The 17,179-nt window shown below is 36.7% G+C and overlaps 1 protein-coding gene across 1 annotated transcript in view; it reads left to right on the top strand.

The window, feature by feature from the left end:
* The first annotated feature begins 11,054 nt into the window (after positions 1-11,054).
* The window catches only part of LGR5 (leucine rich repeat containing G protein-coupled receptor 5), a 54,507-nt gene continuing 48,382 nt past the window's right edge, over positions 11,055-17,179 (top strand). Inside the window, exon 1 of the mRNA XM_054273260.1 lies at positions 11,055-11,127. Coding sequence (XP_054129235.1) covers positions 11,066-11,127 — 62 coding nt within the window. The 5' untranslated portion in view covers positions 11,055-11,065. The remainder of the gene's footprint in view (positions 11,128-17,179) is intronic.

The raw sequence follows: 17,179 nt of genomic DNA on the forward strand, positions 1-17,179 counted from the left end.
TGATTTGTGGTGGTCATCCTCTGGTGCTCACACCCACTGCACCTGGGCTGTTACCTTGCACACTGTCAGCAAAACACCCACTGCTTTTTGCAAATGGCCAATTGTTTGAGCCTTTAACCATTAACATTTCAGTCTCTCACTCCATCACAATGTACATAATTCTGAATAATCCTACTGGTTTCTTGATGGAGCTGATTGGAAACCTGAACTTGATGTTAAAGAAAAATTGAGCAAAGACTATGGAAAAGAGAGGGTGAGAAAGGAATATTGACCAGAATCAGCTCATCACTTTGAAAAAAACACCAGGAATGAAAAGTTAAGTACCAAAAAAAATTGGATCACGCAAGACAACCAAACAGAAAAAAAGAAAGGCTCTAACAGCTGAAAGTGCTACACTTTTCATTCCTTAGTGACCTACGTGACATCTTGCCTTCAACAGATTTTAGAAATTATAAAATGGCTAAAAAAAAATACATTGAAAAATTCCCTGTGAACCTATGAGTACTACATGCACTATTTCAGGCAAGCCAGTATGCTGTTGCATAATTTTCACAACCATGAAATACTGCCTATTGGGTAGAACCTGGCATTAGGAACTGGTAGGCCTGGGAGGATGTCTCCCATCCATGGGAGTCACTGGGAGTTTTGCTGCCAGTGGAGCCAGGTGTTTACCCCCAGGCACTGTTCTAGGGCTGACATTGACTTGCTGTATTAGAGGTATTAAGACTTGTAAATAACAGGGCAACTGATTGTTTTCAACATTTTTATAATTTGGAATAGAAAAAGAGATCTTGGAAAGTTCATTTTGTGAGCAAAATAGGCAGACCAGACAGGTGCAGTTAAGGACACACTATTTCACATGTGCACACAGGTGCAATACGGTTGGCAGCAACAGTTTACATTTGGTAAAGGTTTGTTTTGGCTACTGATGTTTTGTGATATTGTCTCCAGGAAGATCCAAGACTCATATTTGAAGCCTGAATCAGAGACAGGGCAGAGGATTAGGCTGAACAGCACCAGTTAGTTGCTTGCCCTGAAAAGATTTTCTGTTGATCATCATAACAATCACAAGAAGTGTGGGTCATTGCCCTCAAAATGAGGTTGCCAAACAGTGGACTATGTAAGCTCTGTGAATAAAAGGAAGGAAACAGGGATCACTTTTTCTGGATCAAGGTGCTGCCTCTGCTCCTACTAAATACTGGCTTATCCCCTGAACAGCCGAACTGAGCTCAATAGAAATAGTTCTGAAGTATTTTACCTCCATATATTAATTGTAAAGCTCTGATCCCATTAATTTAAGTTGTAAAAGGAAATAATTTCTCAAAAGAGAACACATTTTTATACTAGAAAGAGTACAGGTCTTTCCAGTATGATTATGCTGGTATAAGCACATGAAAAATATGTGCCAGCCCAATACAAAACATGAAGTCTCTCTACTGGAGATTTCTCCTTGTTAGGGTGGCTTGAAACATCTCAACCCTGCTCCTTGACCTGATTGTTTAAAGCTAGCTCAGGTATTTCAGTAGTCTGCCTATCTGAAGGGCAGCTGATCAGTTACGAGCAAAGAAAATGTGTGGAGACTAGATACAAGTAATGTCAGTATAAAATTAAGGATCTGGTATTTATTTATATTAAGACTGTTTTATACGAGTCCATGTGAAGGTATCTCATGATGAAAATGAATTTTTATTACTTAAGAAAAAAATAAATCATTACCTGATGGAGAAATACAGTGGTTTTATGTGCATTATCTTTGTGAGAATCAAGCTACATATTTCTTGGCACTTACTGTTGCAGAAATGTGGAAGTTCAACCAGTCAGGGAAAGATCTGACAGCTTTGTCATTCCTCTGAGCTCTATAGGAAGTGTTGGAAGAGACTGCCAGGAGCTGGCACATGTAAATGCTTTTTGTGTTTCAGCAAACAAGCTCTGTCAGAGACATAAAGGGAAGATGTGCATATAAAAAAAATCCACAACTTCCTATGTCTGAGGAATGTTTACAATATTTACATCCTAGGTATAAGATCAGTCTGCATTAGTCCAAGCCAAAACTTACAACTGAAATAAACCAGTTCTGCTTCACCTTTCTTGTGTTTCTTCTCTGTATTTGCACTTGTGGAGGCACAAACACCAACCAATTCAAAATAGTGAACCAATTCAGGAAACTGATTTCAATTAAAACCCATTTTTTTTCCTGCTGTATATTTTTTTAAATATAGATCAGTTGCCATCTCTGGTTAAACAGCATCTTTACAAAGAATGAACAGTTCTCATTAGGGGAGAGATCAGGAGAAATTCTTTTGGTAGCAACATTGAATGAAACTAAATATGTTAATGATATGACATCCATTGGTTTGTCCATGCAATAAAGAGAAGATTCTGTAGATAATTATTTCAGCTAAGCAACAGCATAAAAATGATCAAATCAGTACTTCAAAATAGAACTCTGGTAGGTGTAACGTAGCATAGCATCAGTTCCTTTGCTGGAACTCTTCAATTACTGTTCAACAACACAAGGTACAACTAAGCCATAGTAAAAGCTAAAATGATTGGACATCACAATATTAATGGTGTTCTCCAACCTAAACAGTTCTGATTCTGAGTCTGTGATTCAGCACCAATGCATAGGAAAATGGAAACTTGTAGGATAAGAGTAGCAAAGAAACTTACCAGCATTTTACTGCTAAATCATCTGAAAAAAGAAAAAAAAAGAGCAGTTGAGATTAAAGGCATGGACTCATGCTGGCTTTTATTTTTGCTATCTCCTTTACTAAACCAGAATTTCACCCAGAGTGTGTGTATTTTGCAGTGAGCTGTTTTGGGAATACCCAGTGTATATATCCATGACACCTGCTACATTATGTCACACAGGGTGACATTGTGCAGAGATCTGGTGCTGTACAATTGGAACAGCCATAGCATCATCCTGCTGTACCTGGGATAATTAGTCTCTCTGAAGATACCTAACGTGATAATGCATCTTCCAGCTCTGGACCCAGCTCACTCAGCTGGACCTTGGGGACCTTTGCACTGTGCAATGTAGATGTATTTCCTGCCCTGATGCACAGATCTGTTGTACACAGATCTTCGTATACTCATGCTTACATCATCACTGTTGAAATGTGTTTATAGTAGATGGTCTCAAAGCTCCTTGGGTTTAAATTCTTCAAATTCGTGCTGTGGAATTGAGTTGAGGCAAGTTAGGATGCACAAAATAAGTTACTTACACTGTATCTTATTACAAATGAAATCAGGCTAATAATAATTAATTTTCACTCTCGGCAGGCTCACAGAAGTTATCTTGAGTATTTTGGTGAAGATGAGTTTTTAAATTTGTTTAAATAACATATAATCTGTGATGTACATAATTTATGGTTAGCTATTCAGACCAATTCACTACTGGTGAGCCATAATAGTTAATTTAGGAATTTGCACTTTATAACTTTTGGGTTATATTTTGAATCTTTGTTTACACCCAGATATATTTTGAATTAGTTTCTCCTGTAGACAAGGTATAGCATGTCAATAATCAAACTATGCTCTGCTTTTTGTACATGTTCTCTTCTCATATAAATAACCATAATTTAGAAACACCCTCATTGAAACCAGAAGGATGAAATTATAGACAGGGAATTAGAAGAAAACTGGACACCCTGTTATGAATGTGTCCAATCATTCTGAAGAAGAAAAAAATAATAAAAAGAAAAAAAAATGTATTTTTGTCATTTATGTAACAAATAGTTGCAAAAATAAGCAACATCTGGAGTGGCAGAAAATATCGTGAAACCAAGGATTTCTTTTCCCCAGACTTGGTTACATCTAATATATATCTATTGTCAATTTAATTGTGCTATTCTTCATCAAAATAAGATAAACAGTACTTGAAAAACAAACAAGTAATGAACAGCACAATAAACATGCCAGTAGTTGTCTTCATAAATTACAATAAAAACTGTTATTATTTTCCTGTTGTATATTGTTTCAGTATTTGAACAAGATTAATCATGTATGCAGTACTCATATAATGTGTTTGACCTAGTGCAGCAGAAACAAGCAGTAACTCACAAAGTAAAAATGTACTAATACAATCTGTGGGCATGGGTGGAAGACGAATTCCATCCAGTCCTCTTTTAACTGTCTCTGCTGGCTTCTGTATTATGAAATACTCCTTTAGTTATTGAAGTTTTTCAATATGTGAGCTAAGTACAGCAAATGATTGGCATCTTGGAATGTTTTTGTAAATTACCCTGGTAATTACTCCTTAGCAAACTGACTCTTCAACCTCATATGAACAGCCATGAATCAGCTTTGAAATGAAATGGTTAATGTTATCTAGTGGGCACCATGAATTTGATATTAGGAAAAATAAAAACAGACAGCCAGAATCTTGTTACCTAAAATGATATATCAGGTACTTGTCAGATTAATTCAGCACTGGGTGTGCATCTTTGATCTTTACTTTCTTTTTTTGACCCTAATTGTTTGCTCTGACCTGCTCCCTCTGCTGGAGTCTTGGATAAACTGAATGGCAAAATTGTTTCCTGAAAAGATTAATCATGCACATACTGTTTGCTTTACAAATGTTCTGCAGTCCAGATATAAGTAAGACTTTGATGGTTGTTTATATGGAAGAATTGCCTGTGTTCAGGAATAATGCATGGTGTTTAAAATCACTGTGTTACAGAGCTTCTGCGGTAATAAGCCAAATTTTGCTCTCTGTGACATCAGAGGAACTCAGTGACAGGTGTTGGGAATGCAAAAGTCTGGCCAGAGCATTTTGTTACTTTGTGTTGAATCCAGATGTGACCTATCAGCCTGTTTGCCAGGATCCAGTATTATATGAGCCACACAACAGCACAGAAGAGATGTAGACAGAGCCCTCCTGACCTTACTGAATCACCTTTGAGGTTTCCCTAAATTCAAGGTGCTTGATCCTTACCATATATATGTATTTACAATTCTGGTGGCTGGAGCCAGCACCACAGGTGTGACTAGGAAGGGTGTGAGATGGACAGAGGGAGTACTGTCCCTTTACTGGCATGAAACCCTGCGAGGTGTGCAGGCACACAGGCTCACTGCATGTGACCGCACAGCATTGTTTGCTGGTTGCAGGGCATGTTTTAATACAAAGGAGTTGAAGCACACTCTGGAAGGAGTGAGCTTCAATGTCAAGTAACAAAATTTTCTGTAACAAATGTGTGGCAAGCAATCAATCCTCTTTTGGCCTTACGCCCCTTCCATGTAAACCTGTGGTGTGGGATCTGTAGCTGTTAATTGGCTATTGCAAATAATATTATACAGAGTAAAGGATTCTTAAATATTTAATAATGGCATTTGTCATTATCAATATGCAGAAGGGCAGAAATATCCATTATATTGTCACTTGTTATTTACCTTGAATACCTTGATTGTGAGATTTCCTATTCTGTGTAATGTCCATAATGGCTCTCTCTACTGCTTCTTCCTACTAATGTACTACTTCTTCTTCCAGAAGATTTTTCCAAATACAAAGATGTACTCTTCAAATGTGAATCATTTAGTGGAAATTTGTATCTTAATCATAGTTTGCTATAGCATCCTTCAAAGAATCACAGATGAAATTTGAAGCTAATTATGAAAAGTGCTATGGTTTAATGTCAGAAAACACTTACAGTGCTTATTTATGCATGCTCATACTCTGTCCTGTGCTGCTCTGTATGGATGTATTACACATGCAAACACATAACTAGCAATTTTCATGTTGACTTTGAAAGATAATGTAATCTAGGAACATTAAAATGAAAATATAGTCTTTTTTTTCTTAATCTATTGACAGCTTATGCATTGAACTTTGGGAAATTGGTGTAAATGTCATGATTGGACAGTGTGATCTAATGAAAACAGTGCTGGACAACTCATCATCAGTGTCATTTTCCTCTATGTTGTATAAACATCTGTTTGACTGTGAATATGTCACTTAGCATTAGATGTCTTAGTTTCCTTTCTGTAAAATGATAGTAATTATTATTCTATTTATTATTGATATTCTCAAATGAAAACGTCTATAGCAATTTATTTGTAAGAAACAGGAACTTCTGTTACTACAGTGTTGGCAAATGGATTTATGTCCTTAATGTAGCTCTAGCATATGAGGATATTTTCCATACAGGGTGAAGCATTTGCATTAGTAGATGCCATGCAGTCAATGGCCAACATGTTCTTCCATCGTACCATGGAGCTAATGCTGCCTATATCCTGCCAGTGCTAGAGACAGGAGTGCTGTGTTGGAAGGATAGGCAGAGCAAGGGAAGAGCAGATGTAGGATTCACCTGTTTTCATTATTTTGTGTCACTACATGTAAGCTAGTGTCAAATTTTGTTCTAAACTAATTAAGGAAATTGTCTTAGTTTAGAAACTGTTCTCAACTGGCAACAACTAAGGGACAACATTCAGTCTATTGACAGTATTTTATGAGAGTGCTTTATCATTCAAAGGCTTCCATAAAAGGAATTGTTAATACATGTTGGATGAGGCAAGCTTAGAAGAATCAAAATCAATAATAAGTCTTGATATTTTTTTAATCAAACAGGTTGCAACTCTTTATATAATTTGGCTATAAAACTAATTATCTTTAATATTGGATTTTTGTTTTAGATCTGGAATGGATAGACAAGTTAGTACCATTCAGTATAATAGACATTTAGCTTAGTAGAAGTTTAGCATGTATCCCTAGGCATACTTTTGTTCTCCTTTAAAAGACATAAATATAATGTGAAAAACCAATCTTCTATGATTAATGGTCACTGAAACATCTCTTGTAATAACAGTTAATAAAAGCTTAGTAATGTGGCCTGCAGTCTCATCTATTATATGTTAAGAACTAATTTCACTTAACTTGTTTTACTGGCTTTCTGGAATTCATTGTGAACTACTCACTTTTAAGATGGTAACTGGATGTTTTTTCAGTGTGTTTGTTCATGGACAATAAAACTGGGGGAAACAAAGACCTGCCATATTTGCCTTCTTGGATGCTGTTTTGCAAATGCTCATTTACTCATCCACTCACCCAGAAAAAAAAACAGGTAGATGCATGGTGCAGTTTTCAATATTTTCTGGTCTTCAAAGATTTAATCAGAGCTAGGATTCCTTTAACAAGTCACCAGAGACACTGCATGGTGATTGATTGGTACAGAGTATAAATAAGATATCATTGTAGTGAGCCATGTTGCCAAAGCAGTCACTAAAGCAAATCTCCTTATCTTTTGAAAAGATGAAAGTTTCATTTGAAGGTGTGTTGCCTTTATAGTCAGCAGCTGGAATCAGGCTGCAGGAATGCTGATGAGAGAAGGGACAACGCATTCATCTCACTGTTCAAAATAGCATATTACCTTTTCAGTATGATATGGCAGCTCATGGTGGTTTTCACCAAGGTGGGGCTATGGCTGTCTCTATTCAGAGTACTTGTAAATTTATGATATCTTCTTACCATTTTGCTCCTGCTGTCATCAGTGGAATTTGTATGTGCTGTGATGCTGGAAGATGGGTGTAGTTCTGTTACACTGTTATTTAAAGGCTTTGCGTATTCAAATACTTCTAAGTTTTTCATCACTGTAGTTTGTAAGAGACTACCAAGATTTGATAGAAAATCAGAACCATTCCACTGAGGATAGTTGAAGTTCCAATACCTTGATTTTAATATTTTTAAGCACTACGTTGCAAATGCTGATGTGCAAGCCAGCTTTCATGCCCTTCTCTTTCCTAGAGAGAGCAAATTGCTAGTTTTTACAGGCCAGCACTGAAAGGAGAAATCAGAAAACCCATTTGAAGGAAAGAAACCATCACTGTGCAGGACATAAGACATATTCTCTGCAATTGTTATTGGTTTTCACAGTGATGATATGTAACCCTAGAGTTTACCACCTAGCTGTTTCTGGCTGTTAGCTGTGCTTGATCTAGCTAATGGCTGTAAATCTCATCCTAACCATGTCTTCTTGGCAGGTGTAAAATGCTAGCGAACCAAAATTCTGAGAACCTCCTTTATTTGTCTCTAGAGCACTGTGGGGAATTTCTGTTCAGAAGCCCAAATTTTACAGCATTGTTCACACAAGACCTAGTGACTGATTGCATTGCATTACCTCTTGTTTATCTCACCTCTCTGTGCATCCCCCCAGAAATAACTTTGTGCCATGGCACTTCTCTCTCTTCTCTCACTCATTCCAGTGAACAAAAATGTGATTAAATGCATTCATGGTAATTCTGAAACAAAAGAATATTCTGAATCTAAAAACTGTGAGCACAGATGAACTACTCCTTTGCCAGAGTAAGGGATGTGTGGGTTTTTTGGGAGAAATAATGTCACCTATTTAGCTAACTGGTACAGCTGGAAGTAGAGAACTTTGATTCCTGTGCCTGAAAGTTTCTCAGTTTTTCCAACTGTGTCAGCTAGCCTCATCAAATATATTACCTCTCACTACCATAGTCTGCCTTATATTCTTAAACCATTACAGCTACAAGAATAGCACATTGCCAACACAAACTGTAATGCCCTGTGTATTAGTTGCTGGTATCTTAAAAACTACTTTAAAAAGAGGTTATTGAGTTAGCTTGGGAAATAATTCCTGTTACCTCCCCCATCCCTTAAAATATTTAAGAGATACGTAGACGGGGCACTTAGGGACATGGTTTAGTAATAAACACATGGCAGTGCTGGGTTGAAGATTGGACTGGATGACCTGAAGGGTCTTTTCCAACCCAAACAATTCCATGATTCTGTGAAATATGCATAGGTAATGTTTAGCAGTTCAGTTGCACAAAAACACCTTTGTATGCTATGTTCCAAGAAAAGAATCATGTGGGGCAAAAAATTAACCAATCTAACAGAAGGAAATTATTTAACTGGTAGGTTTAAAAAGAGTTAGAAATTGCTGCAGCGTACACTGGGAAAAAGGAGAGGTTCTCCTCCATCATATGATGTGGTACACATCCTTTACCACATGAGTGGAGTTCGAAAAGGAGAATAGGACCTAGCAGTTCACTGTTGGCAAATCCACTCTGGGGTCTAAAGATGTTATTAAGGAAAATGCACTTATTGTTGCTTTTCTCTTTGGTCATCAAAGCACATAATGAAAGCCACCATCTCTTGTTCTAATCCTCTTAAGATATTAGGGTCTGGGCAGGCTGCTTCTGACTGGTTCATCAGGGGGTCCTGTGGGTGATACAAGCAGACAAGTACTGCCTGCTAGTAACAGAAGTTAATATGCTAGAAAAGCAGGCTTCAGGTTTGTCTCATCAGCCAGAGCACTGGTTAATGCTGGGTTTGTAGAATGCCCTAAATACATGTGTGTCTGAAGACGAATCATTCCCATCTTCCACCAGGGCTGGCTTTTTAAGTCTAAAATGTGATTTGGCATATTTTCAAAAACCCATTAAGACATGTGTTGAAAATATCATAATCAAAATGATCTTGTTAAAATATTGGGTTTATCTTAATATTCAGTAGTATGTAATTCACTACCTGGATGAGTTTTTCTTTTGCCAAATAAATCCATGTTTTTGTTCCTTTGCCAGAATAAATCCTTTGAGCCTTTATCAAAGTGAAAGGGCAATAACCTGCTACACAGTACGAAAGAATTAGGTGATAAAGTGTTACAATAAAAAATGAATTTAATAAGTACACGTTTCTCAAATTATACTTTGATTTTTGAAGTGAATGCAGAAACCTTACTCAACATTGATTTGATAATTGTTGTAAAGTATTAACACATTTCCTTTATTTTAAAATCTCTATGTGAAGTATGTTTTTAAATTATGCGTTTTAAAATTCACCAAAAGATCAAACATCTAAATTAACTATGCTGACTAAAAGCATATATTCTGTAATGTGAAACAGACTGTGAGTAATAAGAACTAGATGGAGTAGGAATAGGATGCCTACCCACCAAAGTACAGATAACTTATTTACCTTGTAAGCTCTCAACAGCTGGAAGAAATAAAGTTATCTAAATAGTACCCAAAGTAGCTGGAAACTATAAGCACTGCTAAAAATGTGTAGATATGTTTAAATAGTGGGGAGTTTTAAATTACTGTATAATGCTTGCATAAAATATGCAGGTCTCCTAATTTTGTTTTAAGAATCTACAGAAATTTTGATACAGTTGTGGAAGTTGTATTGTCCACACAGAATTTTATTATGCAATTTGTTTACAGTCCTGGTGCTCAGTGAAAAGCAATTATAATGATACTGTAGGGCATGGGGAAGACAGTGGAAAACAATGGATAGGCAAGATAAGAATAAAAGGGTATTATATGAAATTTAGTCTAAAACATAGCTTGAATGAGCTCTGACAGAGCTGATATTGCTGGTAGTTTCCTGTACCAGGAACTACCATGGAACCCCACCAGGAAGTGTGTTACAGAGCAGGATCACATTACACCCTTGTTTTATGGTTCGTTTCACTTATTTAATGCAATTTGAGTACCTGTAACAAAAGAGCACTCAAAAAGGGAATGTTTATTATTTGGAAATATGTCATTTCTGTAAGTCAAGTTGGGTTTTGGGGACACTTGATGTGCCTGTGTGAGGCAAGGCAGATCAGTATGACCATGCAACAGGCTGTATGGCAAAAGCAAAGCGTTTCCATATTCATGAAATTTTAAGGATGATGCAGTTCCTTTGTATATATTTGCTTTTGTCTGTCTACTGTAGTAAACCAAGTATACTACAGTGCTACAACAACAAAAAGCATAGTAATTTTCCCTTACCACTCCAAGTACATTTTAATATAGTACAGTAGTTTATTAAAATTATGTCAACTGAAAGTGTTGTGTAGTGTTCTAGCTGATTTATAGACCGTGATAAAACATTCCAAAATCTCTGGAAATGAGGAACATGCTACAGCCTGTATTGGTCTGACATATGAAAAAGGAGTGTTTAATGTGTTAAGTAGATAATGATTCATCAATTCTGGCAGAGGAACTAATTTTTATTAATGCAGTACTTAAAAATGTGTGGAATGAACAGCTGGATGCCACAGTTGTGGCTTGCCATATTAAGTCTCTGTCTGTTTTCCCCTACAGTGATCTCAGTATGAACAACATTACTAAGCTGCCCTCAAACCCTGTGCACAATCTGCGCTTCCTGGAAGAGCTGTGAGTATCATTGTATCCTTGATGGGCCTAGTCAGCGCTAGACACATTCCTGTGTTTGTCTCTCCTGCTTACTGTGGGAACCAGATAAAACGGTGCAGGAAAGCTGTCAGCCTGACACTTTTGGCACATGCGGAAACACTTAGTTGAAAAAAAAACAATTGCTGTGATTCTGGAAATGAACTTATAAAAGAGTTACCATGAGGCTACACTTCTCTAAGCAGAGACATAGCCAAACAAATTAAAATTTTTAAACAAGGACTGTTTAAAAGAGCTGGATTGCTTTTTGGAAACAGTTAAGCAGCAGGATATTAAAAGTTTGAATACTGGCTCATGTTTATTAAAATCCCAAGTAAAGCTGTAATCAAAACCAAAACCTGCTGCCTTGTTCTGCTGGTGTCAAGGACAATTGAGTCCACATTTCATAGTATGGAGGCTTCTTGTCCTAATCACTTTTAATTACTGTTTCCTTACTCTTAAACTTAGCATCCCTGAAGGCTGACTGTGGAGTACAGAATCCTGCAAAGAGCTTAGTTACGCTATCTACTACATTCACCGTGGGGAAAAAAGTGCATTGGGAAAACTAGCTGATCAAGCACAACATCAAAAGAGGAATGTTGGCTTGAAGTGATTGTGACTAACCAAAAGTGAAAAGTATTGTGCATTCATGAGACCTGGATTTGGCAGTGACTCTAGTTATAATGGCCGGAGCTTAAAAGAAAATTTAGGTTTCTGAGGAGTGATGGAGACTCCATAAACGATGCACCATAGATCTTGTGAAAAAAAGCTGGCACCTGTATTTGCCTGAGTACCTCTAAATATTGATTAAAAGCCTTTTATTGAATGTGGCTTTTAAGTTTTTAGAACTGAAAACCTTTTTTTTTAGCGCACTTAGCTGCTAACATGCCATTAAATCCATATAAGATGTTGCAAAGTCATGGTGCTACCCTTCTTGCAAAGATGTTATCTGTTTTAAGCTATGAAATGTGTACAATTTAGGTGGGTATTGCACTGCAATTTAGGTGGGTATTGCACTGACAATTTTCAGTGTCCTAGCTTACTCTCAATTGAATTTTGCCACTTGGTCTTTCCAGTCAGAATCTACCAAAAAAAACCAAAAAAACCCAAAAAAAGCAACAACTGACCAAACCAAACAAAAAAATTGAAACCATTTTGTATGCTAACTTCAAACAATACCCTATTTGCAAGCAGGTTTTCCTTTCCTGTCTTATTTCTATTACTCTCAGTACTTCTATATGGAAAGCTTTATTTCATTTTATTCTGTCTCTCTTCCTTTACTTACTCCTTTTCTTTGGTTATCAATATCTGTATTGCCATTAGTGCAACTTTCAAATAATGTAACAAACAGGAATACAACAGAGAGGGATGTCACATACCAAGTGTTAACAATATTAGTTGCATATGGGGTGAATCATGCCTCAAAGCCCCTGCTTGTGGAGTTCTTCATCATGTTCTTGTTTGCTTGTCCAATCTCCTGTCAGTTGTAATAACCCTACTAAAACCAGCCAACCCAATTGCTTTCTGGCCATTAAAGGAAAGAAATTAAATGAAAGTTTGGGCTTTTCCTGGAAGGAAATTCTAATACATCCTGGTTACCTTCACTATTTTATTTTACGGTTAGATCACAGAATCACAGAATCAGCGGGGTTGGAAAAGACTTTTGAGATCATCAAGTCCAACCTATGACCTAACACCGCCTTATCAATTAAACCATGGCAGTGAGTGCCACATGCATTATTATTTTTAAACACCTCCAGAGATGATGAGTCCACCTCCCTGGGCAGGTAAATGGCCCAAATTGTAAGAGTTAAGTCACTGCCTGGGGAATTGTTGTGTGGTGTATATCAGCTTCCTAATCAAGACCTTTGAAAGTGTTCTTGCCTTCTCCTCATGCTGGGCCTACCTTTTTCACTGGAAATATTAAACCTTTATTCTTACAAGCCTCTGCTCCAAATTAAGTAATTCCAGTCTTTCACCTGCTGGTAATACCAGCAAGGTATTTATATTTTTACTATGTTTTGTTCTGCATATACATATTCAACTCTTCCATTTGTTTCGCACCAGACAATCACTTCTATTTCTCATTAGTTTAGTGCTGTTTCATTAATTCCTTCTAGTTTGTATTCACTTTTAAAATAAGCTTAAAAAACAGAAGCCTTGGAAGATGGAAGGCAACTGATGTGAGGCAACTTCTCATTGTGCTGAGAGATTGTTTGGTGTTCAGAGGCATGCAAGGCAATTCAGCCTAGTATTATATAGAAAAATGTATAGACAATAGAAAAGGAATTTTTGATTTTATTCAGTTTTGAAGTGAGGGAGAACAGCCATTGTAGTTCTCATGCTCCCCTATATTAATTTTTGAGCAGTGATTATACATAGGAATTTTTTTTTCTCATCCATGTGATTTTTTTCCAGTTTACCTGAGAAATCTGTGCTTTGTTTGTGTGGCTCAGTTAAAAGGTACTCTTGAAAAAAAAACTTAGCCCACAATTCAGACATTGTTGAAGTAAGATTTTATATGATCTTTACTAAAGCAATGTTTCATAAAATTAAAATCCATCTTAGAAATGTTCATCTGTTCTTTGAAGTACACAACAGCAGGTGCTTGAAATGCAGATTTTAGGGTTTTTCTGGTACTGAAAAAGGTCTCATTAATCCCTTTATTAGAGATCTGGTTCAAATATCTGATAAAAGCTCGTGACTGAACGCTGAATTTTAGCTTAGATGTTGCATCCTTACTGCCTGGTTTAGCAATACTATTAAGTGATTATCCTGAAAGAACTGAGGTTTTGTTAAAGCAGTTAAACTAATTGTTTTGATTCCAAAACAGTGGCATATAAGACAGATCTGTTTAGCCAGTTCTGACCTTCCAGGCTAAGTCTGGTCCACTTTTACAGCCAAGGTTAGACACCTCTCCATGCAGCATTCTTGCAAACCTGATGATCATGACTGGTACTTATTCTTAATCAAAGACTATGATCACTAAAGTAAAACATATTGAAAGTGTTTTTGGGTGCATGTTCCTCCAAAAATTTTGGAAAACATTGAAGTACTTGAGACTTTCTAACTCTCAAAATAATGAATTCTGAGCAAATCTTCTATTTGTGAAAATGATGGGCCTTTCAGATTTAATTTTCTCTTAAAGCATATATGACAGAACTCCCACCAAGAAAGAAGTATGTTTCAGCTGCTTGATTATCAGCAAGTTGCTCTGCATGAACTTGTACAACACTATTAAGTCAAATTCTTCATTATAAATTCAAAATAACTGCAGATATTTATCAGTCTGACCGAATCCAAGACTCACTCTCATGTGGATTATTTCTAGACATATGTCATTATACAGGATGCATAGAATGCCTGTTCTAATAGAGTGGTGAATTAGAGTAATGAATGGAAAAAAGATTTTTTAAAAAAATCTAAAGGGTGGGACTCAACAGTTTTAGAGGCAACTACATCTGACTGGAGACCTAGTATTTTGTGATTACTTGCACTTCAAAGCAGTGCCTGAAACTATTTTATTTTAGAAATTAATGTCTCAATGAAACATGAGGAAGAAAGCCAATAATGATTTAAAACTATTTGAATCAGACCTACCTACAAAATCTCTTCAACTAGATATATATCCACATATAAATAAATATGCATAAATATATGCACAGACACCCACACGCGCACATATATAAAGCTTTAATTTTAATTTTAAACCCAGGAACATTCCACAGATAAGCAAACCTTCAAGTGATATTTAGTAAATTGCTATTTTTCAGCAACTTCAATTGGGTGTTTTAGTAAAAGAGCAACAAAAGGCTGTTGTATTACAATTATTTTACTACAGAGCAGTACAGTCCCAAATAACCTCTTTTCTACAAAATCAAGTAATGAAGTCACCCCAAATAATCTGCAATCTACCTGCACTGCAAGAATGTTTTCTGACACATATGGTTATTTTAAAATAATCTTGAAAACAAATAAATATATCTACAAAGTTTTTAGATTGATCTTGGCACTATAATAGTGATCTCTCAGGCAAAAGTGCCTTTAAAACACAATTTACTCTAATACAGAAGTACAAAACTGCAAATACAGTACATAAGAGATGTATTATGTGAATCTTACCATGATTTGTGTTGAAATCCCTTTACACTCCAAAAGTTGTCAAGAAGCCACTGTATTTGTGAAAAAGTCCTAAATTACCAGGCATGATCTGTTATGAGCTGGTTGGTTTTTGTTTTTTTTTTTCACTTCTCCCTCCATTCGCTCTTTCTTGCTGCAAAGAGGTTTTCAAAGGGTTAATGGGAACTAGGTGTTCTTTTCCTCACTGACTCTGAGTCGTGGGACTGAGATCTCATGTACATTTTTGAAGACTGAAAGCATTTGCTCTTGGAGTCCTAAACAGTCTTTCGTTTTGTACTGGTGTAGGCATATTAGGACTAGCATTGAAAACAGATTCTGTTCTTTAAACTATAACATGAGCTGGTAGAAAACATGATGAAAGTGCTGCAGCCGTAGTCCAAAACTCTTTTCAGAAAGTGGGAGAATCATGTAATTTACTTCAACAATCTTGGAACATTAACATTAAATGCTAAAATATTTCCTAAAGGTTAATCTGCATACATTTAAAAACCCCTAAGGCAAGAGTAAAAATTCTGGCAACAGGCATGCAGAGCTAAAATAAAAAGAGAGTATCATCTAGTGGTCTCAAACTATCCACACATTCCAATGTCACTTCAATAAAAACAGTTTTACAGTTTTTGCACAGCAGGGTTTAGCAGAGCTGGTCCTGGTGGAAATTGGTTTGTGTCACCTCCATCAGCTAAAGTTTCAAAAACTGTTACTGCTAAATGACTTGTGATCCCCCAGATAATTTCAGAGCCATTCGCAATCTAACACCTAAGTTGTGAATTCAGCTTCTTCACATAAATTGCAAATTTGGTTTCTTCACTTCATGTGTGCATCATGCAGATCAGACTGTGTCACTGTGTTCAATACATGGTGTTTGTCAGTGAGAAATATCTGTCACCAGCCCAGCAAATGGCCCATGGCACACTGTAAATTCTGTTGCTGCAAGACAGATTTTGCTCATACCTGAGGACTGTGGTTTCCCAACATTGCTTTAATATAGAGCTGCACCCAAAGTCCTGACAGAGGGAAGTGCACCAGTTGTCTTGAAATAAGTTGGTAAAAACAGTAAGGAGATGTTTGCCTAGTTAATCAGTTGGAAAGAATTACAAGTTTTCTCCCCTAGTTTTTGCATGCACAGTTTAGGTTTACTAAAAAAGAACAAACCCAAGCACAGAGGATTCCTACTGTATGAGCTAACAACTTGTAACCTTTACATCCACAAAGAAAGGGCCCTGGTGTTCTGGAGCTCTCACTGCCTTTGATGCCATCCCTTTGATGCCACCAAAGCAAGTAGCAGCAAAGAACTCGCCCATGTGGATGTGTCAGCCTGACATCCTCCAAACTGCCCTTTTTGCCATCTTATCAAGAATAACAAGATGATGAATAGGGAAAAAAAAAAAGAGGGAGAGAGAAAAAGAACAGAGCAAATGCCTTACTAAATCAGAGCTGCTTGCATTGCTTATTGTATAGCTTGTGCTGACAGATAATTATTCTGGAAATGTTAATGCAAATTGCACAGAGCAACCTTGACACTGAAACTGCTCTGCATCTGTGGGGTAAAGGGGAAGAAGGGGAGATGGTGGGATAGGGAAAAGATAAAAGAAAACCAAAACCATTCAGATATGCTTGCAAGCAGAAGCAATAAATGTTCTAGGTTGAAATCCAAGAAACCTTGTCAGTGCTGCTGCATTACCCTTATTGAGTGTCTGTTGAAGTTTGGTTTTGGCTTGTCGCTTATAAGTGCTTTCTGGTACTTGTAATTTATTATCCAGCAATATTCATTAGGAACTAGTTTAGAACATCAAAAAGAGTCATTGGAAGTGCTTATTGTGTTTTGTGATCAATACAGATAGTGACATTACACTTAATTAAACTAGGGTGAAGCGTGCTATATATCTGTAGATCCTGA

The sequence above is a fragment of the Melozone crissalis genome, unplaced genomic scaffold (genome assembly GCF_028551555.1).
Source record: "Melozone crissalis strain CALT ecotype California unplaced genomic scaffold, PUWL_Pcris_2 ptg000004l_1, whole genome shotgun sequence".
NCBI classification, from domain to species: Eukaryota; Metazoa; Chordata; class Aves; order Passeriformes; family Passerellidae; genus Melozone; species Melozone crissalis.